We start from the raw sequence: 26112 nt of genomic DNA on the forward strand, positions 1-26112 counted from the left end.
CCATCGCAAACCACCCCCGAAAGACCCCTTATTAGAAAGGCCCATAAGTGAATCGACTGATTCTATATAAGGTTTGTTCATGTTACACGTAAGGTGCCCAACCACCATACATTTGAGCAAGATTATCTTTCGAAGTAGCCTCCTGAATCAACACATCAACCTGACCGTGAATATTCATTGGTAACCCCTCTTTTTCGTCAAGTAATCCCCTTATCTTCCTCCTGACTTTTCTTAAATGATCCTGAGGATTTTCTTGAGTCTTCCAATCTAATAATGGATCGTAAATCAAGGTTTCGAGAATATTCATGAGCGATGCTTCGTTGTCACGCAAAATTTGACCAGTAACCTCACTTGTTATTCTGAATGTTCCCTCTATTCCTGTAATGCCCATGGCGGCGACCATGTTTTGTGTTAATCTGAAGGGTACAATTTCCGGAGTAGGCAAACTTAGGCCCTTTTCAAAAAGACAATCAAAGTCGATATGCAAAACAGCTCCGTTTCGTTTGAAAAATAGAAGATTTTCACAATGACGGTCTCCCAAACCGATAATGTAACCAACAATTGACATGACTGCAGCAGTCCTCGTATAACTTTTCCTTGCTAAATACCAGAAGGCAGGATCCGAAAACTGGTCAATAAACCACTGATGAAGAACAGGAGGAAATTCATCGCAAATGCTTTCAAAAAGATGAATAAGTGAGATCATTGCGTTCTCGTCAGTAGCAAGGTTAGCTTTCACAACCTTCTGTGCCTCATCAAGTTTCATGAAGATCTTTCGATCGTGTGGAACTTTTCCGAGCTTCTTTTGCTGTTCGTGAATGACAGATTTCATGGTCGCCACATCTGGCACAAATTCAATTACCCCCATATCTTCGGCTAGAGGAATCACCGAGTAATTCTCAATGATAAGATTTCTTTTCCTCGCCATATTGTTGGACGACAAGAGCCGATTTATCATATTAGAGAACTCGAAAACCTTGGCATCTTTACGGGTATCATCTCTTTTTAGCATAAGTCTGTAGGCCATGTTGTCGGTACCTCTTATCGTGATTTGTTTTGGCATTTGAAGAGAATGAAATATATGTACCTCCTCATCAAAGCCATCAAATGTTATGGATGAGGATCTGGGGAAGGCAGATCCTGGTTTGCTCGTATGGCGAGCTGCGGGTAGTTTAATCTCGAGGTTTGCTTTCACGGGTATCACGAGGGAGTCGAAACTTTTGTGAAGGTCTGTGACGCCAAAATCTTCTGTCAAAAGCCATCTCCTTTTCTGAGCTTTCTTCACTTTCTTTGATGCGATGCTTTCTAAGATTTCGAACAAGTTCTTTGCGCTGACGATGATATCACTCAATGATTTCGTTGCCTTTGACTTATTGAGCACCTTTATTATTCGCTGTCTCCGGATTGTGTCTTTTGATTTAACGTGAGACAAAACGTACCATAAACTGTGCTTTGGATATACTTCAATGAATGATTCAATGATACTTTGCATGAGCTCCACACTGGGTTGATGCTGATGAGTGATTCTCGACAAGATCTGAGTTATCGAAGTATACCATACATAAATGGGGATGGAATTTTTGTAGGTCTTAATGTCGTGAACGATCTGGTTGAGCTTACGTTCGGCGTCTCTTGTTTTGTTTGGACGTTGAGAAAAATCAAGCCACACGGTTATAAATTTGGGGAGTGCCTCAAAAATATAAGTGGGACCTAGTGCTAAAGCTTTTAAAAAATAGCGAATAATTTGTTGCTCATAATAACCAGAAACGTCGTTCTGTGATTCCATCAACTTTGTATGATACTTACCCAAGTCATGGTAGGGTTTATCCCATGATGGATCAAGCTTGTAGGCTTTTGTGTACTCTGTGATGATTCGTGAAGAGGACGAATGACTTGACTCGTCAAGCCATAGGGCATACTGCAATTGGTCTCTAGCTTGTTTCGCCTTGCCTTTGAGTTTGTCTGTGTTCAAATTATCAGAAAGCGTTTTGATGGCTTCGGTTTGTTTACCCTGATCCCACAAAAGATGTGCGTACTCAGTGTTCGCTTCGCTGTCATTGAGCGTCATTGCACTCATAATGCACTTGGTTGCAATATCCAAACGATCATTACGGCGAGCAATTTTAGAGCAATTGAGCAAAACATCGGATACCTTATCAAGTTTACCTGTGATGATTGTGACAGCCTTGTGAATGCTTAATATTCTCCATTGTGTATCGAATGACAAATCCGTATTACTCATCCGTTCTTTAAAGACTCTTTCGATTTCTGTCAATCGACTGGAATCATCTTTGTTGAGAACGATGGTGGAGGTATCATACAAAATGTGTAATTGCAAAAGAAATGTTGAATTTCTCGATAATGATGACGACCTTGACAGAGACAAAGATTGCCCGAGAAGGGCGTAAATTTCTTCAACACAAGAGTTGAATCTGTCAAGATCATTTGAATTCAACGCAAGAAGCGCGGTTGCAAATTTGGCGTGGAACAAGTCTTCAACATCAGAGCTTTTGCCAATAGTATTTGCCAAGGTTAGCCATTTTCTTAGTTCTTTAACGTTGGATGTGGCGGTGGCTGCCTCGAGTCCGGTCATTACCCATGGCAACGGCAATTGAGTGAGTTCTCTTGCATTCAAATTCAAACGTTGAATTACACTATCATAAAGTCCGTGGTTCGTCAAGGACTTGAGAAGTTTAGTATTGCAGTCAACCCGATCATCCTCACTGCCAATGTGGCTTAATACTTCAAAGGACTCCTGTGCAATAGCCCAATTCTCGTTGTACTGAAAAGTATCAAGCTTTTCCGCTAAATTATTCGTTGAAAACTTTTTGAGAACGCCATCTAAAGCATCATAGTCATCAATGTTGGAATATACGGACTGCAATGTAGAGGTTATGCTTAAGTAATCAAGGCGGTTGTTATTCTGTACCTTTCCGTCTCGATAACAGTTCTCGAGATAAAGGATTGTTCTCTCATACGAGTCACATTCTGAGGATGTGAGAGCAATCAACTCCATAGGAATCTCTTCCAAGAAACTAACAACACTCTCGCGGCTTCTCTTGATCATAGAGGAGTCCGCTTTAGTTATTGAAGAGTCACTCAATTTGTGAGTTGCTGCCGATACCCACTCATTAAAATAATCTATTATTTCAAATACTGACTGATAGCAGGCTTTCAATTCTTCGGCTCTCTCGGTGGTGACTGTCTGGTTCACCGCTAATCTAAGAATACTGAGAAGCTCGTCAAGAATATTTGATCTTACTTCACTTTCGCCATTTACAATATGGCTCATCGCAACGTATTTGACCAAATGTTGTGCAACGGAAACTTCATCATCCCGAATTAGCAATGAACAGGTTTGGAATATAACAGATTTTGCCATCATCATTTTCCCTTGCTGTTTGAGATTGTTATGAAGTGGCCTCCTAAGGAGGTTGGTTGTGAAGTCAACGAGCCATTTATCGTGCTTCATACCAGGCTTGAAGTATGGAAAATGAAGAGGTTCATATCGTGGTTCAGGTGCGAAGTATTTTGATGAAAGCAAGGGAGTCAAAGTTGACTTGTCAATCTCCGAGAAACTGTTCCACACTTCCGCTCTCACTCCTGAGTTAGAAGAGCTTAGAATGGAACTATCAAGTCCCATGACGCTAAGAAACTTTTGCATGGAATAGGCAGAGAAAAGCTGTCTTATAGGATCATCTGAGGCCCAAAAATTTTTTATTACCCTTTCTCTAATGAAATGGCATAAAAAGTCGGCGTTCTCTTTATAATCCTGAAAATCGTACAAGACAACGATCCTTGAGTCTATTGTTTTGAAGTTGAATCGAGTGGCATCTAAAGCACCAATTCGAGCTAAGACCTTCAGGCATTTAGTGGATATTGCAGTGTTTTTATTCTTAAACTGGACAGAGACATCGAGAATAGTTCTGACCAAAAGCGAAACTGAAGCCTCGCTCGCTGCATCTTTAAAATCATCTTTTTGGCAACTCAATTGGTACTTGTCTGTGTAGTTGAGGAGATCATCAAGTGCCTGATGCACAACATATCGATTATTCGTTTGCAATCTCCTGGTGAACTCGGGAAAGTAGCTCAATTTTGATTTCGGTTTCATTAGGCTTATGAATGTGGCATCCAATATGAAGTACCTATCCAAATCTTTGATAAATGGAACGGAAAAGTAGTATAAGGCATACTTTTTGTACTTATCACGAAGTTCACGAAACAATTTTTCAAGAATTTTGACCGCAATTAGCTTCGATTTATGCTGTAATACCTCAAACTTTTGAAAGATTAATGATATAGTGATATCGAAGAGAGACACAAGTCGCTCGGAGTTGAGATTCTGAACAAGTACATTCCAACACTGGATCGCCGGCAATTCCAACGCTGGGGTTTCAAGAGACGCTTGTAGACATGTGGAAATTTGGCCCAATGCAGATGCGGCAGCATCAATATTTCTGCTTATCACAAAGTGGATTGCATTGAGAGAACTGACTTTTTCAAGAAATGGTTTAATCCCCTTTATATGGTGCACATTCTCTGAGAATCTCTGAACAATTTCAAGGACATGCTCCCCTAATATATATTTGACATAATCAAAATCCTGTGACTTAGGACGTTCCTTCGCCCGCTTTGCATAATTAATCTTTGCCACATACTTAATTGCATTGAATATTCTAGCCTCATTTATAATCAGACCGCTCTCGTCAAGTTGAATCTGGAGGAGAATATACCACAACACTTCTCCTATGTTGGGTATGAGATCTGTAATCGTAAGCTGTCGATACCTTTGGCTTGCATTGGAAAGAACATTAACGATGTACTCAGCATCAATGCTCTCATCTTTACATAGGTAAGTGGCCATGATGCGAGGTAACGTTTTCGCGATTAGCTTGGTCTTGTCCATATTCGAAGATTCTGCAATGTCTTGAATGAAGTCATGCTTGTAGTATTCAAGGAGACGTGGCGTAGTGTAATCCCTTGTTTGACTTAGGAAAAATTTCTTAGAGACTCCTAAGATGCTGGTAATTCTCGAGAACATTCGTGGCTTCTTGACAATCCTCTCAGCTATGCTTGGAAGAAATGGTGACAAAAGCTTATATGGTGTCAATGCTCTCGCAGTGGCCACATAAAGAAGAAAGCAATAAGCAAGATTGACATGCTGCTCGTTGACCTCGCCAAAACAGTCGATGATCTTTATGAAAACTACACATAGCCATTCCCCATCACAGATTACTGCTAATTCACTGAGGGCCATCAATGTTGACTCTGCGAGATACGTGTGCAGAGGATAGTTAATCTTAATTTTGGAAATCAGCAGGAAGGTGAACTTAAACACCTGCTCCAGGTTGTCATCTTGACGATGTATCAAGTAGAGGGGTAGTAATTTCGCTGCTATGATTCGTGCCCCTCTGCATTTGCATGATGTGAGACATTGGAGTATAAATGAATGACAAGGTTCATTGTGTATATCCTTTGTGGGAGGACGAAAGATACTGAATAATTCGAATAGTATCTGCAAAAAGGTAATGAGAAGTGGCGAGCTATTAGCAAAGGCATCAATTTTGCGCTCTAACAAAAAGCCGCAAATAATATCTTTGTAAAGAATATCAGCCTCGGAGACTTCCTGGACTGATGGCCTATCCGGAGAAATAGCGTTATAGATGTTCCTCGAAGATAACTTCGCCTCGCTTATTATTTCATCTTTGTCATACCTATACTTTCCCATAATAATAGCAGGAGCCTTACCAACTGCACGAACGAAGGTAAAAAGGGTAGCAGGCAGATCGAAGGGCAGCTTTGAAGACAAATCCATCTTTATTATAGTTGAGACATATGCTAGCCAATAATTTATGTCAGGAGTGATCTCTTGACTTATTGATTGGATGTATGTTGTGAATGAAGCTTCGGGTGGGATGATAAAGTAGAGAGCGGATGTTATGTCACCCGATTTTACACCTAGTATCTTATTTCTGAGTTCATCAAGCTCATTATCAAGAAATGGTACTGACGCAAGCATTATAGTACTGGGATGAACGCTAGTATTCTCGTAGACGTGCTTTTGATGCCATAAAATGTGTGAAAGTTTCTTTATCGATGGCGGGAATCGTGAAGAGGCCAAAAGCTCATTGACAGAGTTCAGCGAGTCCTTTTCTTCAAGTACAGAGGTATTAAAACTTGTGAAAAAGTTGTTGAGCAAATCTCTCAGCTGGCAAAAATCGTAAATCTTCATAAGACATGAGCAAACAGCCTTATTGAAGTTTTTTAATTGAGTCGCCACTTTGCTTTTATATCTAAAACTCTCGAGATGTGAGTGAATCCATGACATTAAATATGCAACTTGGGACCATTTCATACTCTCATCTAGTAAAAGATTGCTTGTCATACCTAATATGAGAACACTTTTCAAGTTATCCACCAACGGGAGAAAGGAATCCTCAATCGCAAGATCTATGGCGTCTAGAATAAAGCAGGTACGTTTGATAAAGCCTTCTAGCTGGAGTCTAGTGCCATTTGAAGTAAGCATTAATTTGCGCTGCACATCATAATCGTTCACCACACTTAGAAGGTGAACTGTGGCGGTGAGCTTGTCCATCTGGCTTCGCACAGACTTGACTCTAGAAAATAAATAGTTGACATTCTCTGATAGTATTTTCAACAAATCAATCTGAACTTGTCTGGCATACCTGAAGCCCTTCACGTGCACAGTTACACTATTGATTAGCCCTATAAGTAACAGTTTGACCACGTTGGTCACATTGAGCTTGTAGGGAAACTGCAGTAGCCAGCACATGGAGAAGTGAACGCCCCATTCATAGACGTTCTGGTTCCCAAATGGTACAGAGACTGTTTCTGTATTGTTGAGGACCTGAGAAATCTCTGCTGGTGTGATCTCTGCGTTAAGTAGGTGTTTCTTTTTTGAGAGCACCAAGGCTATAGTGTCAACAAGTCGTAGCAGTAGGTTCAAAGTCTGAGATGATTCATCACGGAGTTTCTCCGAACGTAGAGATTCGAACTTGGAATTGGTGAAGCCGTATAGAAATAGTAATAGCTTCTTGAAGTCTGTGTTTTCGTCAAGTGTCACATTCTTTTCAACATCATCAAGAAACAGTGATAATTCCTCAGGTGTTGTTCGAAGGTAAGGATTGGTCATTGAGGTCGTATGTGAGCGCGGTATCTACAATATGTTTTGTTGAAATACAGCGCACGAAGACATGGCAGAATACTGAAAAGTGCAGGGTATTGACGCGTCCCATTTACAGAACTCACTATTAAATATCGTCGCTCATTATTTCTATATAGGTTTAACTTTCGTAGTTTATAGGTCTCTTGAAAAGAAGGATATGCGGTTCAGGCGCGTGAGTCTCATAATGAACCCAACCCAACGATTGAGTGATACCCAAACCTCGCCATTCTTCTTCTAATAGAATTCTTAAGGTCCCTGTTTCTGGGTTGAAATAGTCCTGGGGTATGACCTTCAACATGTCTTTGGGCAACATAACGTGCCTATACTCGTTGGCATCGTCGCTATACCTAGGACTGTAGTGAATCATGTCCAGGAACTCGAGCACTTTAGCTCTTTCCGCGTCAGTCAAGTATCTTGGCCTACTCATAATAAGTTGGCGTGTTTGTTAAGCGATCGTTTGTGTGGGTAGGAATTCGTCGGGGTTTTTAGCAAAGAGCGGAATCGGTTATTTCTTCGAGTATAGTCTTAAGAAAAAAAAATAAAGGCCTTTAAGCGAATTTAGTCACGTGCACAAATATAGGATTATTCACTAAACTACACGGTGCTCGGTTTGGAAAAGCAGGATAACCACGACGTATGACAAGGGTGGGAGCTGTGGCCACCAAAAAGGAAATAATATATGAGAGTCGGTTTGCATTTTATATTCCTACCGCTGCCGTGGCTTCTCAGCTAAATACGAAAGCTTCTCACGTTTTTTTGGAAAGCTTGAATCAGTACCACACCTTGTCTGGCACTTCACGAGCTTTTTTAATACGACTCGTTGATTTTAAATACGCATCAACTTTCCTCGATCAGTTGGCGTCATTAGAAGCTCTGTTTGTAGTTGTGGTGCCTGTAGTGGAGAGCCATTCTTACTGGGGTGTCCTACGACAGTATCAAAGCCAGTTTGCATACGTTTTGCAACCAAAACTTAGGCTATCGGCAGATTGGGTGAAAAGGTACAAAAGCTTGACGTATATTGCCATTCTCATCTTAAATGATTTCGATGAGGACTTGGCCGTAAAGGCAACTCAGCCTGATTTAATCGTATATTCTGAGGATAGTGACAACAATTTGGTAAGTCGAGCACATTCGTATGCAAAATCCATAACAGAGAAGATCGCAAATGCCAAATTCATTAATCATTTCATAGATCCTTTGCAACCATTGACGCAACAAATGCCTTTAGAAGTCTACGAAACCTTTGAAAAGGATCAACCAAAGTACAAGGCATACGAAGAGGCTATTGATTTAGCTCTTCATGATCTTTTGATTCAAAGAAAGAGAAAATTGAGGGTTCTTGTCGTGGGTCCGGGTCGTGGGCCACTTCTTGCGACTGCCGCTAAGCGCTTGCAGCAAATTGAACTCACTGCTGTCGAGAAAAATCCTCTTTGCATCTCACAGTTACAAGAACTAAACCGAACTTCATGGGATAGCAAGGTGACAATATATGAAGGTGATATTCGCATTCTTGCAGCTTCTCTAGGAGACTTCGATTTGGTCATTTCCGAATTGATTGGGTCCTTCGGGTGTAATGAGGCTTGCCCTGAAATTCTTCAGGCTCTCGCTAAACCCAACACAGTCATGATCCCACAGACTATTCAAAGCTTTATAACACCAGCTTTTTGCAGTTTGGTGGAAGGAAATATCACCAGACCGTATTTGTTGAACTCAGATGAGTGTTTTCCCGTCGCTGAAACGCAGCAGGTCTTTGAGTTCAGCTTTCCAAACAACGCAAAATTTGATCAAAGCTTCCAGCATACCTTTGCGCTTAATTCTCTTGATGTTAGCAATACACTTGTGGGTAATTTTAAAGCAAACTTGTATGGACACATCAGCATTGGCAGTACATCGTCTGATTCGACTACGTTTGTTTGTTCCTCGTGGTATCCCATGATATTCCCAATCCAAACTGTCGAGACAAAAATCGAGCTTCTTTTTAGAAGGATAAGTCTGCATGATCGGCTTTGGTACGAATGGACTGTTAACGGATCAAAGATGAACGCACAGGGTGTAGAATACTCCATTCCTCTCTCATGACGATCTCAAATACAAGAAATAAATTAATAGTCAATGACTTTCATGGGCTCTTTTGAATCGATCTTTCTATCAATCTTGTCCACTCTCTTCTTCTCACCGTGTTCTGCGTGTTTATAACCGTTCTCAGAAGAGCCACTTCGGTTGCCTTCACGATGTTTCCGACTAGAGCTGGAACCTTTGTTTGAGCGAGAACGCTTGTGATTGTCTTTTGACTTCTCCACCCTGTCTCCTAGATCGCGCTTGCGCCTTCTCTGCTCTTGTCTTATTGCTAGTAGTGGGTCGTCCGATAGACTCAGAGACGACACTGGCGCCTTGCCAATACTATTTATTCGATCTAAAGCAGTAGTCTCCTTATTTCTTTGCTTCTTTGCTCCAACATTGCTCCTCACCAACTGCTCTATATCTGTCTGTTTCAGTAGAAAGTCTTCCTCGACCTCACGAAATCCCGACTCGTTTAGTTTGCCAGCTTCCTTATTCGGCTTAGCTTGATACATCCAACCAAGCTTACTTAGCTCAATCTTTTTATCTTGTGGTATAGCATCAAGGTCATCGCCGTACTGAAGTCGTATCATCTCTTCCTTCTCCCTCTCACGCTCAATCTCTTTGGAGCGTTCCTTTATCGCTTTGAGCTCTTTCAAGGCTTCTTGCTCTTTCTCCCATACTTTCTTTTGGTTCTTTACTAGCGCTGGATTCCAAGACTTTTTCAAGTTCAAGTCGCCTGGCATTTTGTCTTGCAGTAAAGTGATTGCAGTGTGCGCGATTAGTGTCTCACGATGAGTTGCAGCAAGGGTCCACACCAAGTAGTGAACACTCCGAGGGCCGTCGAATTCATGTGGAAACGATCATTGCAGAGAGCTTACGTAAGAAGTATCCCTAAAAAACATGTACACGTATAAGTCATTGCATCCAAAGATGTATTAAACTATATAGCAGTTGGAACCAAAAAACATGAATCACCTAGAAACCGTGAATTTTGATATTCTTCTTTGGCAACTGCAACTTGGTGATCAAGAACTCAGACACTTTAACTCTCTGGTCACCTTGCATCTGAATAACCTCACCCAACTCGGAATCCTTAACGATGTTGCCGTTACAGGCAAAATCCTTCTTCAAAACCTTTAAGATCTTCTTCAAGTCATACTCATTTGGCACACCTTGGACGGTGGTCAAGGTCTTACGACCGTTACGCTGTTGAATACGGATGTGAATGTAGTTTGTCGCTTGAGCTTCGGAGTCACCAGTGTCGGCGAAAGGATCTAACGTTAGTAAGTTGTTCAGGTGAAATCAGTCTCTTAAATAGTGCACATACCGAAAGAGTTTAAGTTTTGGATAGTAGACATAAAAGGGTGGTTGACTTGTCTTGATGTGTTTTTCCTTAGGTGGTTGATGATTAAGGTCTTTGATTTTTTACCTGACCTGAGTAGAATGCGACATGTCGTGAGGTGTGAGCCAGAATGTCGCGAAGAATCCACCAGATTTCGAAATCGAAAAGGGATGTCGTCGCCACCAATAATTTCTCTATTTACGATATATTGAAGGAATACATGACCTCGATTCACTGACCATGTATACTTCAATCTTTTGACAACGAATTATTTTATTTCAGCTCATAAGTAGATTCTCTCAAAGTGCGCAGATGCATGGAGAGATTGCAGACGCTCAAAACGCTTCAACACAGAGATATGTAACGGTACAACGAACACAAGTAAAAAGAAAAAATAAATAGAAAAAGACAAAACAGCAACGAAGGGAAGCTCAATAGCCCATGCATCATAGCGACACATTTGACAATTTCCTTCGGTTATAGTACATCATACTTTCGTTTCATGCTAGCCGAAAAGGGCGATCACCCCCTCTCACGAGTAAACTTGCTTAGAATTGCCCAACTACAGGAGCTCCTATAAATGATGCAAACCGGTAACGGAATACGAAAAAAATTCGTTCTGGTAAGAAACAAGTGCATTATTAAGCAACACTTGTCGCTGTGAAAGTGTGAAGTCTTCCCTCTACAATCTGCTTGCTCTATTTCCCCAATGATACTACAAAGTTTGTAGGCGAGTGATAGACATGTGCAAAAAATTTGGTTTCTTAGTGCACTCGCTAACTTTACAAGCTTTACAAAACACCCTCTTGCCCATTCATAACCACGATGCCTCTCCTGAAAATGGGGGACCCCTCCAGGAAGAAGGGACCATGACAGCACACGTACCACTGAAATTCCCCTATCAGGAATTGGCTCCGCAAGCATCCGCAGGTTATCTCTAGTAATCTTTTTTCAATACCCATTCTCATGAACGGGCGCACTTGACATTCTTTGGCTTGCCTGCAGGAAGCTTGACTAGAGCGACTCCAACAAAACTGGCAAATCATCAATTTCTCAAATCCAATTTTCTATCATTGCTGAGGTTTCTTTCTGCTGGCACAAGTGATTCACGTCTTTTTATACTCTGTTAGCATTGAAAAAGTATGTCGGAGAAAAAGGAACAGTCCTCAAAGAATAGCAAGGCTCAAGATGAACTCAAGCATGAGAAAACTCCACCCAAGATAGTTTATAATGACCATGAAAAGAAAAAACAAGCACTAGTCACGAGAACAGTTTGGTCCCTAGTGATACTTTTTGTGTTTCTCGTGGTTCTTGCTAGTGGCCATTTGCCTCTTATTGGCTTTGTCATATTGTGCCAGATCCTCACCTTCAAAGAGATCATTGCTTTAACCTCTGAGCCGGCCAGAGACAAAAATATTCCATGGAACAAGACATTAAATTGGTACTTCTTGTGCTGTACCGTATACTACTATGATGGTGAGTCTGTCTTCGACTTCCTTCAGGACGAGATTCTTTCCTCTAACGCATTGTTCTTCTTTTATAAGAATCACAAGTTTATTGCCTATTCCCTCTACATTGCTGGCTTCATATTTTTTGTCTTCACCTTGAAGAAAGGCTTTTACAAGTTCCAATTTGCCCTGTTATGCGCCACCCACATGACTTTACTTCTTGTCGTTTTCCAATCTCATTTGATCATCGAGAACATTCTTAACGGTATCATTTGGTTATTGATTCCTGCTTCGCTTGTGATCGTTAACGACATTTTTGCGTATCTCTGCGGTATCACGTTTGGAAGGACCCAATTGATTGAGATTTCTCCGAAGAAGACAGTTGAGGGTTTTATCGGCGCCTGGATTTGCACCGGTCTCGCTGCGGTCTTGGTTGCATGGTTATTATCGCAATCAGACTACTTGATTTGTCCTGCTACTAACCTATCCACCACAATCTACAACTATCCTCACTGTGAGCCTAACCCTGTCTTCATTCCACAAATATACCAGCTTCCAGATAATATTGCTGAATACTTGGGACAGTCAGCCGTTACGTTCAAGCCACTTTACTTACACTCGGCTGTCATCGCCACCTTTGCCTCGCTCATTGCTCCTTTCGGAGGTTTCTTCGCCTCTGGCTTGAAGAGAGCTTTTGGAATTAAAGACTTCGGTGACACAATTCCAGGCCACGGTGGTATCACGGACAGATTTGACTGTCAGTTTTTGATGGGCTCATTTTCCTACTTGTACTTCCAAACCTTTATCTCCTCGAGTAACCTTGGCTTGCAAAAGGTGTTGCAAATGGCCGTCTTTAACTTGACTACAGGGCAGATCATACAATTGACGAAGGCCTTGTTGAAATACCTCCATACTCTGGGCAACCTCAATGACGAAAAGTTGCACGCGATACTCGAAATATTGAATTAATCGAGTTGATGCAACTCCGTTCTCGAAAACTAAACTCATCTACATGTAACGAATCACCTACTTGTCTCAACACATTTCATTCGTAATCAAAATAAACAATCTCAACGTGTACACTTAGATGTGTCTACTTCAAGTGCCAGTTCAAATCTCTACCAAAGCAGACAACTACAATATGGAACATAATGGTCCAAAAGCGCTTCTACAGTGACCTTTAAATACTAAATAGAGTAAGGTTTGCTCGAATCCCGTCTCATTTTCTTACTTTAGACAACTAGCCGAAAGTTGGGAGTTTACTTAATAGGTTGTCCACATATATGAGCGATAGACTCCGGGCCCTTTTCCCTTAGGTAAACCAATATTTAGCTCACCAGGTGTTTGCTCGCTGGATATTCATGTAAATGGCAAACAAATCGATTCGAACATTGAATGAAGCAAGTAAAAAGATCCGAAAGGGTTATTACGCTTCCTTAATGGGATGCCAGCATTTTTGACAGGTCCATTTGAAAACCAGAAAAAGACTAATGCTGGTACTTTCCTGTATATAAGAAACCTTAGCTGGGTGTGCGTGCCTAATTAGGAAGGAGCACTGCAAGTTTTTCGCAGCCATTAATCTGAACTTTCAAATGTATAGTAGGGCAACCTCGATTGATTCAAATCAGGCTGGCTTGTACGGCTGGTTGAATTGATCCACCATTTCATTCACTATATAAAGACCCATTACCCCCCTCTAAGTTTTTCTATCTTTTCCCCAACTTTCTTTTCCGAACCAAAAAAAATTTACCACTTCACACTCGTTTGCAATGATCACCATTCTTTCATTCATTCTATTCTTCCAGTGCATTGCGGGTGTACCAGTTCCTAGAGTGATCACTCGTTGGCACACTGCTGAAGCCGTGACTTCAACTGCTTACTACACCACAGGCACCACTACTGTATGGTTGCCCCCTGTCCAGGTTGATATCTCTGGCGATTTTACTACTACCTACACTGTGACTACCGGACAATGGGCTACGACTCCGGTTACTCTCACGTCTTCTCATGCTGCTGGACAGCCAGACACTGACCAACCAGAGCCAACCCACACAGACAATTTCCAGCCCCAGTCATCAGCACATGCCACGTCCACAAGCCCCGTTGCGAACACACCTACTCAGCCCAACTCCCCAACTGCTTCGGAATCGACTAATTCTTCACCTCAGACCACCAATCAGCCGATTCAGACCTCCGCTCCTTCAACTACTTCAATTGCTTCGACCAGCTCATCGAGTGACTCTGCGACGAGCACATCGAGTGACTCCTCAACCACATCAGCTTCTGGAGACAATGTCTTGAAGGTTGCCAATGAAAATGGGTACGACTTCTCCAGCGCTCTGATAAAGCTTACCAAGCCATCTGTTATTGTCTACTCTCCATATTCCAATGACGGATCTTGCAAGAACTACGACGAGGTCGAGACCGATTTGAAGTTTCTCAAGAGCATCGGTATCAATAAGATCAGGACATACGGTGTTGACTGCAACATCGTCAGTGCTGTTCTTCCTATTGCCTCTTCCTTGAACTTCAAAGTGAACCAGGGATTCTGGATCTCAAATGCGGGCGTTGATTCGATCGATGATTCGGTCAATAACTTGATTGACTACGCAAAGAAAAACTCTTGGGATGTCTTCGACTACATTACGATTGGTAACGAGGCTATTATTGAAGGTTATGCCAAGCCATCAGAATTAATTGCCAAGATCAAAAGCGTCAAGAAGCAATTACAAGACAACGGGTACACCGGTCAAGTTACCACTTCTGAGCCCCCTGCCATGTTCATCAAACACCCTGAGTTGTGTACTGAGTCTGACATAGACTTTGTTGGTATCAACTCACACTCATATTTCAACACCAACCTTTTCGCTCATGAAGCTGGCGAATACATCACATCTCAACAGAAAAAAGTCTCCGAGCTTTGCTCGAAAAAGACAGTTATTACCGAAACAGGTTACCCATCGAAGGGTATCAAAAATGGTAACAACGTGCCTTCGCTTGTCAATCAATATGCTGCATTGAAATCCATCATGGAAGCTACAAATGGTGACTGTACAATTTTGAGCTCCTTCGATGATTACTGGAAGAATCCGGGTCCATATGGCATTGAGCAATCTTTTGGAGTCATTGGTCTTTTTAACTAGAATTCTTCATCATCGTCCACATACATCTCCCCATTTGCATTCACCACATCAGCATATTTTCAAAAACAATATTATGTATTATTCCACACTTGTCATTAAATAAATATATATGAAATTTAGTTCGTAAAAGTCGTTAAGTAATCAAGAAGAGAAGTCAAAACTCAATTATTTTCTCCGGGAAAAATTCGTCAATAAGATCAATGTAGTATTTTTTCAACTCCTCAACGTCATACTGTTCATCATTTTTTGAGTAAAGGTCATACTTGTTAAAAGCTCTCACCGCTTCTCTCATCTCCTTATCATGATCATCCATCAAGTAGCTGTAGGCTCCATCTTGATGCCAGGGATAAAACGAATGATAGCGAATCATCGCAAGCCCTTCTTTGGGTAAAGTCGAATTAGCTTTGGCAATATGATACATGTATTCATCATGGCCCCACGAAAGCATAACTGAGTCAAGGCCACAGTTTTTTGAGTAGATCCCATACTTCGTATTGTAAAGAGGATTGAAAAAGTCGGGATTCTTGGAAAAGCTGTCAGGATATATGATTTTTTTCAGAAACTTGCATCCCACGGGAAATGTGTCCCCAACAACATCCCACTGTCCTTTAGAATCGAAGAAGTATAAGAGCTTGCCCAAGTCATGAATCAAACCAACTAACTGCATCCACCTTGGCCTTCCGTCCTTTCTTATAGCTTCAGCGGTCTGGAGCGCATGATCGATTTGTGTAAGTTCAGTGTCTGGATCACTTTCGTCGAGGAGCTTATTGAGTCTTTCTAAACCCTCCCAAACTGTCATCTTCGCTCTTACTTTCGTTTTGAAGTTGATACGGGCCTGAATGTTATAGGCGACTGTTTGCTTTTCGTGTTGTTCCTCGTAAAAGTCTTTCACCCGAGAACAAGCAAGGTCATATTGTCTAAATGATTTTGTGTCAATGTTTTTGAAGTATTCTGATTGCTCTTGCCAAGATTGGTCGTCATCTTCATTATTTGAATCCTTTAGCGAGTGGTTCTTCTTGAACTCCTTTTTAAGTTTATTTACCCTCAATACATCATCGTCAAGATCTTCCAATAATTTTCCACTTCGTGTCTTGGTACTTGGAAAGTCATCACGCTTACTCTTGATCTCAGGCTTTTTAACTGACATCAGAAGCATTGAAATAGTGAAATAAAACACGGTTCAGTCAATCTCCAGTTGTAACTCGAAAAGAAGTGCATATAGTATATCAAGAGATGTCGCTTACACCGCTTACAGAAAGAACAGAGACGTGAAAAAAAGTGATTAGATATACACAGAAGAACGTTCTAATGAATGCAAGTTAAGGATTCTGAGCCAAATCCTCATGGGTTTAAGAGTGCTGGGAATTGAGTTGCGAAATACCGCAATAAAAAGTCATTTTTCGCAGACTTAGTGGTGAGTTGGAAGTGGGTTGTCAGCAACCTTACCATCAAGGATCTTACCTGATGGAACCCAACCGCCAAGGTCAACGTTGTGCTTTTGGTTGTATTGGGCAATTCTCTCCTCCATTACAGGTCTGAAACTCTTGATCAAACCTTGGATGGGCCAAGCGGCTGCATCACCCAAAGCGCAAATGGTGTGACCTTCAATTTCCTTCGTGAGCTCGTAGATCTCATCGATTTCCTTGACAGTAGCCTGTCCAGTTACAAATCTGTCCATCATCTTCTGCAACCAAGTAGTACCCTCTCTGCATGGAGTACATTGACCACATGACTCGTGCTTGTAAAATGCAGAAAATCTTTGGATAGCTCTGATGATATCAGTTTGCTTGTTCATGACAATGACAGCGGCGGTACCCAAACCGGAACCGACATCTCTCAAGGCATCGTAATCCATCAAGACGTTGTCACAAGTCTCCTTAGGCATGATGGGCACGGAACATCCACCAGGGATCACTCCCAACAAATTGTCCCAACCACCTTTAACACCTCCACAATGTTTCTCCAACAACTCCTTCAAAGGAATGGACATCTCTTCTTCGACAGTACATGGTTCGTTGACATGACCAGAGATACAAAACAACTTGGTACCAGAATTTCTCTCGCGACCAAAAGATGCGAACCAGTCACCTCCTCTTCTCAAAATAGTTGGAGCAACGGCAACTGTCTCGACGTTGGTAACGGTCGATGGTCTACCAAACAAACCGATACCAGCAGGGAATGGTGGCTTCAATCTTGGCTTACCGGCCTTACCTTCGATGGACTCAATCAAAGCAGTTTCTTCACCACAGATATAAGCACCCATACCTCTGTGAATGTAGACATCAAAATCGTAACCAGAGCCACAAGCATTCTTGCCGAGAAAACCATTCTTATAGGCTTCATTAATGGCCTGCTGCAAAATGACGGCTTCGTTATAAAATTCACCTCTAATATAGATGTACGCAGCAGTAGCGTTCATACCTCTACCAGCCAAAAGACAGCCTTCCACCAATTTGTGGGGGTCTTTTCTGATGATCTCACGGTCTTTACAAGTGCCTGGCTCACCTTCATCCGCATTGACCACCAAGTATCTGGGGCCCTTATTTTTCTCCCATCCAGGAGGGTTCATGAATGACCATTTAAGGCCAGAGGGGAAACCGGCGCCTCCTCTGCCTCTCAAACCGGACTTCTTTATCTCGTCCAAAATCCACTTGTCACCTTTAAGGATGATCTCTTTGGTCTTGTACCAGTCGCCCATCTTCATGGCAGATTTCAAGTCATGGCCATAATTGCCATAGACGTTCTGGAAGATACGATCCTGGTCTTTCAAGCCTCCATGGACACGGTTAGGGTTAGCACCTGCATCGGCAGCCGTAGCCAACTGTCTGACATTAAAACTCTTTGCACTTCTTCTAATGCTACGAAGCATTTTAGCAGAGTTGTAAATTTCAAAGAGGAACTTGGAGGTTTACTTGAGGCAAGTACTCTATTTTTTCGGGCTTTTTTACCCTCACTTAGTTAAGCGTGCGGGACTGTGTAATCGAAATTCTTGCGCTACCATTGGCTGAGTAAAACTTGAGGATGTCACAGAGCTACTCTCGAGTTCTACACAAACTCAGAGAGTAAGAAACGAAGAGAATATCTTTATTAGCGAAGCTTGTTTGTGCCTAATGCCTACCATATAAGAAAGAGTTTATTTAAGTTGAAATGGAGGAATGGGAACCTGATCACGTGTCAACAATCGATGACGCTAAGGTCCGGGAGCTCTGACCACTGCGATTCTATAGGTTGAGGTATTGATTAATCGTATCACAAAAGCAAAAAATCTCGACTAGTCCAGTAGACATTCCAGTATGCTTACAAAGCACGTATTATTCTACCTATTATTTTTATTTTTTCTGTCTCCCTCTCGCTCTCCCTCTTCTTGTGAGTACAAGTTGCTAGGTCCTCTTGCTGCAATTTCGCGGAGTAAACCGGTTGCCCTGTGTTCTACCATTGACGTTCTTTGAAAGTGATCAAGATAGAAGCAAGGGTCCTGGTGCTAAGATGGACTTCAGAAATCTCATCCTTGACCAAGCTAATGCAGTAGTTCAGCAGTACGATTCGATTTCAGAGAAAATGTCGTATTCTAATACCCGGAATCTATCTTTTATGGCTGTAAAAATCTTGCAATAAACCGAATCCCAGGCAAGCTGTAGTTGTTCATTATATTGTTGAACTTATTACTGGCAAATGTCAACTCATGTTGACCTCCTTCACTGTTGAAGTAATTCTTACATTGGTACGGCAGGTACATCGCACTGAATCTAGGGTATCTGGAGATGCAATAGTACCAATAGACTCAGTTAAATAGTATGGGGTATCTTACGTTCATTTCTGTTGCAATTTTAGCAATCATTTTACTGATCCCTACACAAAGCTCGAATCGTTCGAAATTTAATGATGCAAGCCTAAATAGCATCCTAAAACCAGCTCTGAACACATCCACTTGGGAAAACCTACATTTATGGATATCCTCCAGACTCCCGTCTAAAGAGGTGTCGAATCCCAGCTTCTTGTATAATCCCGGGCACAAAAACCAACAAAAACTCAGCTCGAGCTCATTTTACGACGAAGCTCAATTCTTGAAGGATCGTGAACAGATTGGGAAAGAGAATGCAACCATCGTTATGCTCGTTCGTAATCTGGAACTAAAAGGAGCCTTGCAACTGATGAGATCACTCGAGGATCGATTCAACAAAGACTACAAATACCCTTGGGTATTCCTCAATGATGTTCCTTTCGAGCAAAACTTCATAGATCAGACAACGATGATGGCCAGCGGAAAGACATACTACGAGCTTATACCCAAAGAAGACTGGGGAATGCCTCCGCACATAGACAAAGAAAAGTTTGAGTATAACTTGATGAACTCGTGGGATGTCATCTACGGTCCTTCTCGCTCATACAGAAATATGTGCCATTTCAATTCTGGGTATTTCTACAAACAGAAACGTTTACTAAACTTCGAGTGGTATTTTCGCGTAGAGCCTGACGTTGAGTACATGTGTGACTTTCAGTACGATCCATTCACCGTGCTACGTGAAAACAAAAAAGTATATGGGTTTGTTCTTGCCCTTCCGGATTATGAAAACACGATTCCAACACTTTGGCCGACAGTGGAGGAGTTCATTCGCAAATATCCGCAATATCTACACCCAAATAATGCATATGACTTCTTGACCACCAACGAGACTGATGTTTTCTTCGGTGTCGAGAACCCCACAAATCACCTTTATAATATGTGCCACTTCTGGTCCAATTTTGAAATCGCTAATTTGAACTTTTTCAGAGGTGAAGCCTATGGCGCGTATTTTGATCACTTAGATAAAAGTGGTGGATTCTATTACGAAAGATGGGGAGATGCACCGGTGCATACCATTGGACTTGCTTTGCTTCTTGATCGAGATGAGATACATCACTTTGAAGACATTGGCTACTACCATGCTCCTTACATGGGATGTCCCACTTCCGAGGATGTCCTTATGGCTAAAAGATGTATATGCAGAGATAAGGCATTTGATGGCGAACCATTGAAAGGAATGGAAGTCAGACCGCCAAGTTGTCTACCCAGATGGTGGAGATACGGCAGCGGCAAGACATTTTTGAACGACGCAAATTATACATTTCGTTAGTTACACCATTTATGTTGTTCGCACTACCGTGCTACCGCACTATCAGTGCTCATCGCATCCAAAATTATCCAAGTTATATATCATAGATACAAGAAGATGGGGAAAGGTAAATTGAAAGCTGCCTTGAAGCATCAAAAGGACCTCAAGGCTGCTTCGAGAGCGAAGACGACTAAGTCAAAGCAAAAGATGGAAGTGAACGCTCCAATGGAGGAATCAGAGAGTGAAGATGAAGGCGATGAGCCCATAGTTGACTCCCTCCCCAATGAAGGCGCTCCTTTATCTCATAAAGAGAAGAGAATGTTACGAAAATTGTTGAAGAAGAAAGCTCAAGAAGCCGAGTTCAAGGGAGACCCTGAAGAAGACGATGAAGATAATGATGACGATGAAGATGAACAGGAGTTGGATCTCGAGAAATTGGCAGCCTCCGAGAGCGAAAGCGAGCTTGATAGCAAAGATGATGACCACGACGACGAAGATGAGCAAGAAGAAAAAGATGAGTCGGAAGACCCTGAAGCTGAGGAGGAGGATGTGCCATTATCAGACGTTGAACTCGATTCAGACACCGACGTTGTTCCACACTCTAAACTTACAATCAACAACATAGCAGCATTAAAAGAGTCTCTCGTCAGAATTAGGTTGCCTTGGGAGAAGCACTCGTTCGTTGAGCACCAATCTATTATGAGCGCTGAGAACACCGACGCGGGCATCAAAGATATATACGATGACACCGAAAGAGAACTCGCATTTTACAAACAGGGTTTGGATGCCGTCAAGCAAGGCAGAGCTACTCTCCTAAAGTTGAAAGTTCCATTCTCTCGTCCCCTCGACTACTTTGCTGAGATGGTTAAGTCTGATGAGCATATGGACAAGTTGAAGAATAAATTGTTAAAAGAAGCAGCTGACAAGAAGGCTTCTGAGGAGGCAAAGAAGCAAAGAAAGTTGAAAAAGTTCGGCAAGCAGGTGATGCACGAGACATTGCAACAAAGAGCCAAGCAGAAGAGAGAGACTTTGGAGAAGATCAAGTCTTTGAAGAAGAAGAGAAGTGCAAATGAAATTGAGGATGACAACGAATTTCAGATTGCCTTGGAAGAAGCTACCGCTGACGACAGACCGGCGAAGAGGAGCAAGCCCAATGGAAAGCGCTTGGCCAAGGACGCCAAGTACGGCTTCGGAGGGAAAAAGAGAGGATCGAGAAAGAATGACGCTGATTCTTCAGCAGACATATACAATCTTGGAAAGAAAAGTAAAGGCAAGAGTTCAAGGCCTGGTAAAAGTAAGCGTCACAGACGCTAGGTTGCAAAACAGGTTTACAATAGAAGAAGCATCTTGATGTAAGAGGTAATCTGTAGATAAATATTAGTAGTAACTTTCGGTGCACATATTTCTGTAACTTCAGTATGATGATCATTATTTTTGAAGCCTATGGGTGGACCATCTAAAACTTAGCCTGAAATCGCGAGCTATACGAAGGTAATTTAGTGTTGAGAATTTCTGGGACAAATAATTTACCATCACACTCTGTACATATTCTACATTAAGAAAAAAGATGGATAAGCAAGCCGCTAAGGATAAATTTATTGGAGAATTTGACGCGTTGGTCGACGAGCTTAAGCAAATTTTGCACCAATACAAGATGCCCCAGGAGGCAGTGGACTGGTTCACCAAGAATTTATATTACAATGCCCCAGGTGGTAAATTGAACAGAGGCCTCTCTGTGATTGACACCTATTGTATTTTGAAAAATGTCAAAATCGAAGAATTGTCTGACGCTGAGTACAAGAAGGTAGCTATATTGGGATGGGCTATCGAGTTATTGCAGGCCTACTTCTTGGTCGCTGACGACATGATGGACCAGTCCAAGACTAGAAGAGGCCAGCCATGCTGGTACTTGAAGCCTGGTGTGGGAAACATTGCTATCAATGACTCTTTCATGTTGGAAGGTGCCATCTACGTCTTGTTGAAGAAGCACTTCCGTCAAGACCCATACTACGTTGATCTCTTGGACTTGTTCCACGAAGTCACCTTTCAGACTGAGTTGGGTCAACTATTGGACTTGGTCACTGCTGATGAGGAGCATGTCGACTTGGACAAATTTTCCTTGCAGAAACACTCGTTTATTGTCATTTTCAAGACCGCATACTACTCCTTCTACTTGCCCGTTGCATTGGCTATGTTCATGAGTGGTGTAAGCTCTCAGAAGGACTTGGAACAAGTCAAGAACGTGTTGATTCCCTTGGGTGAGTACTTCCAAATCCAGGATGATTATTTGGACTGCTTCGGTACACCAGAACAGATCGGTAAAATCGGTACTGATATCAAGGACAACAAGTGCTCGTGGGTAGTTAACCAGGCTTTATTGAAGGTTAACGCCGAGCAGCGTAAGCTTTTAGACGAGAACTACGGTAAGAAAGACGACGAGAGCGAGGCGAGAGTGAAGAAATTGTTTCACGACCTTGACATTCCAAAGATCTATAACGAGTACGAGGAGGACGTCGTTTCCCGTTTGAGAGCCCAGATTGAGAATATTGACGAGAGCAGAGGTTTGAAGAAGGAAGTGTTGACCTCCTTCCTCAACAAGGTGTACAAGAGATCCAAGTAAATAGACTTTTAATCGATCTAGAAACATAATTCGACAAACATGAAGTTCATCAGCTCGGATTACAATTCATGACCAATCTAGTTATATATTCAAATGCTAGTTTTAAAAAATGATATGTCACAATAAGAGGACTTAAACGTTGACTTTCTCCAACTCCTCTCTACCAGCCTTGGTGTACAAGTACTCGTTGTACTCAGTCGCCTTTGAGTTGATAGTCCAGACGATGGCGGCAGGGATGGCCACGTAAAGAACCTGGTTCTTGAATCTTCTGAAGGTGTTGAAGATGGAGTTGTGCAATGCACCCTTCAAAGGTCTGGTAGCGTACGGGGACACAGTGTAAATGTTGACGTACTTCTGCTTAGGGGAGCCCAAGCTGCCCCACCAGCCCATGTAAGTCTTTGGATGAGGTCCAGCCATGATTCTTTGATGTGGATTAGATAGGACGGTCGCTAGCGTAGCTGTAGGATTTTCAAGTAGTGAGAAAAGCGTAGTGTGTAATTGGCTGGGCTCCGTGCCGCGGTTTACGCTGCAGTGCGACATATTACGCAGAAAGGAGGACAACCAGACGGCTAATTACAATTGATCCTGTTAAAACTGTAGCAAGTTTTAGCTAGGTAGGCTGTGTTCAACAAACATCATTTTGAAGTGTCTGTATATTTTTTAAGTAAACAAAAGGGCCAGTCCATGGTGAGCAACGCACGTTTGCAGCCAAATACGGGCCCTGAGGAGCGTAGCAACACATAGAGGTCGCACGAGAAAACCCAACGCTTCTACCTCTCGACACGGCTAGACGCATAATTCTGGCTTCATTAAATAGCGTCACCGACTACAATGACAGCACTGACCATCCTCGGCACTCAAGCTGTGCAATTCTTTTAGGATTTGGCGGGTATGAGGAAAATGGAACAAAGAATAAGCACAACATAAGGCTGTTCATGTTGCCCTGACGCTATTTTTATGCGGCCGCCAAGTTCTACGGGAAATTCACGGAAATTGTCCAAGTTGTCTTACCAGCAGCTCAGCCCATAATATGGATTATATCCCCGGCTAAGGCCATGTAGATCGTGTAGCGTCGGATGGCGCATGTGAGGCCACAGAGCAGACGTTTCGCAGCTAGACAGACTTCAGCCCGCAAAGAAATTGCTGCCTGCTGAGCATGAACGCCTTCGAAGCCCCCAACGGCTAACGGTCAGCGGCCAGCGGCGACACTGGCAATTTAGCCTTTCTCGAAAGACACCAAATACTGAAACTCATTTTGAGACCACCGATTGGAGCAAAATTGTCATCATCTACAAGATTGCCTCTGACTGTCACCAGTAATTTCACTACAAATAGTATCGATAAAAAAGACCTCCAACTGCCTTTGGGCGCGAAAGGAGGGGCGGAACAACTCAGGAGGCTGAACTGACCCGAACGATATCATCCTGGCGGTGGCCCTGTACGGCTTATCGGGCCCAAAAAAAGGCAACGCCTAAGCACCCCACAACGAGTCTGGACAACGGAAGTGATCCTGTATTGGCCCTAGGGAGCCAACCTTTTGTGGGACATTTTCTGCCTGGGGGGGCTGCCGTGTGCACATGCTTTTCGCGAGCGACAGAAAACGGCTGCGGAAAAATTAAAGCAGAGACGAAGTTCAGCGAGGCAGTGAAGGGCAGCAAAAAAATGAACAAAATAGTAAGTGACGGTAAGGATGACTGGGTGTTGTTCAAATGGGATTCGTGCTTCTGAAGTTGAAGTTGTTTTGGTGTTGTGTGCTTGTTGACAATGTCACATGGCAACCGATTCTCGCTGACCGTGTACTCTGCTCTTGTTCTGTTCGTTCGGAGCTATTGCGCATGAAGTCTGGACTCCTGCAACCCAATCTCTGGGAGCTTACTTCTACACACTCAATGTGTCCCGATCCGATAGATGGTTATATATATGAGGGAGGTGCCGTGTAGTGATTTGTTTGGACAACAACTTCCACTCGCTTATACCCACTTTGGTCCTACTAATATCAATTGACATGTTTTTGGTCGACTCCACTAAAAAAGCCTTTGACTCGCTCCTAGATCTAGTTCGCACTGTTTCTCACCATACCTTTAATGTTGCCCTAGTAATTGTCCTACTAATAGAAGGTGCCATTGAGTTCTCAGAGCAGGCGGCCTCCGACTTGAACTTGCTCATGAAGGTAATCCGCTCCAACAGCATCAACTAGGAAGACACATAATTCAACATCGTCTAGCACATCATATTTATATATTTAATACAGTTGATTATAGAGACAATAATTGTAGTTTACATTATGTGACACTACATTTTCCAGGGCCGCGATGCCTTGACTTCCTCGTGATGATTTATTAGATGTACATGTCGCTTAAGCAGAACCGATACGCTTCAAGTGAGCCAATCTACCTCTCTGTCTGGAGTTCAATCTAGGCTGCACCTTCTCCACGGCCTTGGCAATCTCCTCCTCTTCCTCAGTGACAATGAGTTCAATGTGCGATGGGTGGGACAAGTAGGCGTTGGATCTACCGTGAGCTCTGTAAGTTCTTCTTCTGTTCTTTGGAGCCTGGTTGACCTGGATGTGGGTGATCTTCAACTTGGCAACGTCCAAACCCTTGGCCTCAGCGTTGGACTGAGCGTTCTGCAACAAGTCCTTGACGTAGTTGACGGACTTGACGGGCCATCTGGCCTTCTGGACACCCCACTCCTTACCCTGAGCGGTTCTACCAATGGAGCCGTTGAATCTTCTGAAAGGAATGGCTCTCTTGTGGTCCAAAACCTGGTCCAAGTATTGCTTGGCCTTCTCCAAGTTCCAGCCGTTGATGGCCTGAGCGGTTTCTCTGGTGTTCTTGAAAGACACTCTCAAGTAAGCACCACGAGCAGAGGCCGACTTAGCTGGGTTGACTGGTGTAGCAGCGTAACGAACCATGGTTAACTGTGTGGAACTAGTTGGTATGGGAAAGAGTTTCTGAGATTTGAATGAAATTTTTTTCTCACTAAGGTCGCAGTGGGTGAGAGTGCAGGTTAAAGCGTATGCGCGCTAACATTAAACCCAGGTCTCAGCCCTATTCTCCAGCACGTGATTAGACATCCCCAACCATGCCCTTTTCCTTCAACATGACACAACAGAAATATTGAGAGTCTGCTCAAAAATGTAGAGTAGCATTTGGAAGCTTTCCGCCAGGGTCGCCTGGGGCGGCATCTTGGCTGTTCAGGGGCTGCCACGCCACATGT

General features: G+C 42.7%; 14 protein-coding genes across 14 annotated transcripts; 6 read left to right on the forward strand and 8 right to left on the reverse strand. All coding sequences in view use genetic code 12, as the record gives it.

The window, feature by feature from the left end:
* Positions 1-82: 82 nt before the first annotated feature.
* MEC1 (protein kinase MEC1) lies at positions 83-7153 on the reverse strand (the record flags this gene model as incomplete). Its single annotated transcript, XM_029035182.2, has 1 exon — positions 83-7153. The coding sequence occupies one exon, from the start codon at positions 7151-7153 to the stop codon at positions 83-85; it is 7071 nt and encodes a 2356-aa protein (XP_028890424.2).
* A 151-nt stretch (positions 7154-7304) lies between these two features.
* On the reverse strand, positions 7305-7613 carry CKS1 (cyclin-dependent protein kinase regulatory subunit CKS1; the record flags this gene model as incomplete). Its single annotated transcript, XM_029035183.1, has 1 exon — positions 7305-7613. One exon carries the CDS (start codon positions 7611-7613, stop codon positions 7305-7307), a length of 309 nt encoding a protein of 102 aa, XP_028890425.1.
* Positions 7614-7822: 209 nt separating this feature from the next.
* Positions 7823-9265, forward strand: CJI96_0001650 (protein arginine N-methyltransferase; the record flags this gene model as incomplete). The annotated part of the gene is made up of 1 exon (XM_029035184.2): positions 7823-9265. The coding sequence occupies one exon, from the start codon at positions 7823-7825 to the stop codon at positions 9263-9265; it is 1443 nt and encodes a 480-aa protein (XP_028890426.2).
* A 23-nt stretch (positions 9266-9288) lies between these two features.
* CJI96_0001651 (U2-type spliceosomal complex subunit CWC25) lies at positions 9289-9990 on the reverse strand (the record flags this gene model as incomplete). The annotated part of the gene is made up of 1 exon (XM_029035185.2): positions 9289-9990. One exon carries the CDS (start codon positions 9988-9990, stop codon positions 9289-9291), a length of 702 nt encoding a protein of 233 aa, XP_028890427.2.
* Positions 9991-10222: 232 nt separating this feature from the next.
* SUI1 (translation initiation factor eIF1) lies at positions 10223-10605 on the reverse strand (the record flags this gene model as incomplete). Its single annotated transcript, XM_029035186.1, has 2 exons — positions 10223-10521; positions 10575-10605. The coding sequence occupies 2 exons, from the start codon at positions 10603-10605 to the stop codon at positions 10223-10225; spliced, it is 330 nt and encodes a 109-aa protein (XP_028890428.1).
* Positions 10606-11731: 1126 nt separating this feature from the next.
* Positions 11732-13006, forward strand: CDS1 (phosphatidate cytidylyltransferase; the record flags this gene model as incomplete). The annotated part of the gene is made up of 1 exon (XM_029035187.2): positions 11732-13006. One exon carries the CDS (start codon positions 11732-11734, stop codon positions 13004-13006), a length of 1275 nt encoding a protein of 424 aa, XP_028890429.2.
* An 800-nt stretch (positions 13007-13806) lies between these two features.
* On the forward strand, positions 13807-15180 carry SCW11 (putative glucan endo-1,3-beta-D-glucosidase; the record flags this gene model as incomplete). Its single annotated transcript, XM_029035188.2, has 1 exon — positions 13807-15180. One exon carries the CDS (start codon positions 13807-13809, stop codon positions 15178-15180), a length of 1374 nt encoding a protein of 457 aa, XP_028890430.1.
* A 154-nt stretch (positions 15181-15334) lies between these two features.
* CJI96_0001655 (uncharacterized protein) lies at positions 15335-16327 on the reverse strand (the record flags this gene model as incomplete). Its single annotated transcript, XM_029035189.1, has 1 exon — positions 15335-16327. The coding sequence occupies one exon, from the start codon at positions 16325-16327 to the stop codon at positions 15335-15337; it is 993 nt and encodes a 330-aa protein (XP_028890431.1).
* A 261-nt stretch (positions 16328-16588) lies between these two features.
* On the reverse strand, positions 16589-18049 carry NDH51 (Ndh51p; the record flags this gene model as incomplete). Its single annotated transcript, XM_029035190.2, has 1 exon — positions 16589-18049. One exon carries the CDS (start codon positions 18047-18049, stop codon positions 16589-16591), a length of 1461 nt encoding a protein of 486 aa, XP_028890432.1.
* A 925-nt stretch (positions 18050-18974) lies between these two features.
* KTR2 (mannosyltransferase YUR1) lies at positions 18975-20294 on the forward strand (the record flags this gene model as incomplete). Its single annotated transcript, XM_029035191.2, has 1 exon — positions 18975-20294. One exon carries the CDS (start codon positions 18975-18977, stop codon positions 20292-20294), a length of 1320 nt encoding a protein of 439 aa, XP_028890433.2.
* A 96-nt stretch (positions 20295-20390) lies between these two features.
* On the forward strand, positions 20391-21587 carry CJI96_0001658 (uncharacterized protein; the record flags this gene model as incomplete). The annotated part of the gene is made up of 1 exon (XM_029035192.2): positions 20391-21587. One exon carries the CDS (start codon positions 20391-20393, stop codon positions 21585-21587), a length of 1197 nt encoding a protein of 398 aa, XP_028890434.1.
* Positions 21588-21840: 253 nt separating this feature from the next.
* On the forward strand, positions 21841-22893 carry ERG20 (bifunctional (2E,6E)-farnesyl diphosphate synthase/dimethylallyltranstransferase; the record flags this gene model as incomplete). The annotated part of the gene is made up of 1 exon (XM_029035193.2): positions 21841-22893. One exon carries the CDS (start codon positions 21841-21843, stop codon positions 22891-22893), a length of 1053 nt encoding a protein of 350 aa, XP_028890435.1.
* Positions 22894-23025: 132 nt separating this feature from the next.
* QCR8 (ubiquinol--cytochrome-c reductase subunit 8) lies at positions 23026-23310 on the reverse strand (the record flags this gene model as incomplete). The annotated part of the gene is made up of 1 exon (XM_029035194.1): positions 23026-23310. The coding sequence occupies one exon, from the start codon at positions 23308-23310 to the stop codon at positions 23026-23028; it is 285 nt and encodes a 94-aa protein (XP_028890436.1).
* A 1939-nt stretch (positions 23311-25249) lies between these two features.
* On the reverse strand, positions 25250-25807 carry RPL17B (60S ribosomal protein uL22; the record flags this gene model as incomplete). The annotated part of the gene is made up of 1 exon (XM_029035195.2): positions 25250-25807. The coding sequence occupies one exon, from the start codon at positions 25805-25807 to the stop codon at positions 25250-25252; it is 558 nt and encodes a 185-aa protein (XP_028890437.1).
* Positions 25808-26112: the final 305 nt, after the last annotated feature.

Source organism: Candidozyma auris, chromosome 2 (genome assembly GCF_003013715.1).
Source record: "Candidozyma auris chromosome 2, complete sequence".
In the NCBI taxonomy this organism is placed as follows: Eukaryota; Fungi; Ascomycota; class Pichiomycetes; order Serinales; family Metschnikowiaceae; genus Candidozyma; species Candidozyma auris.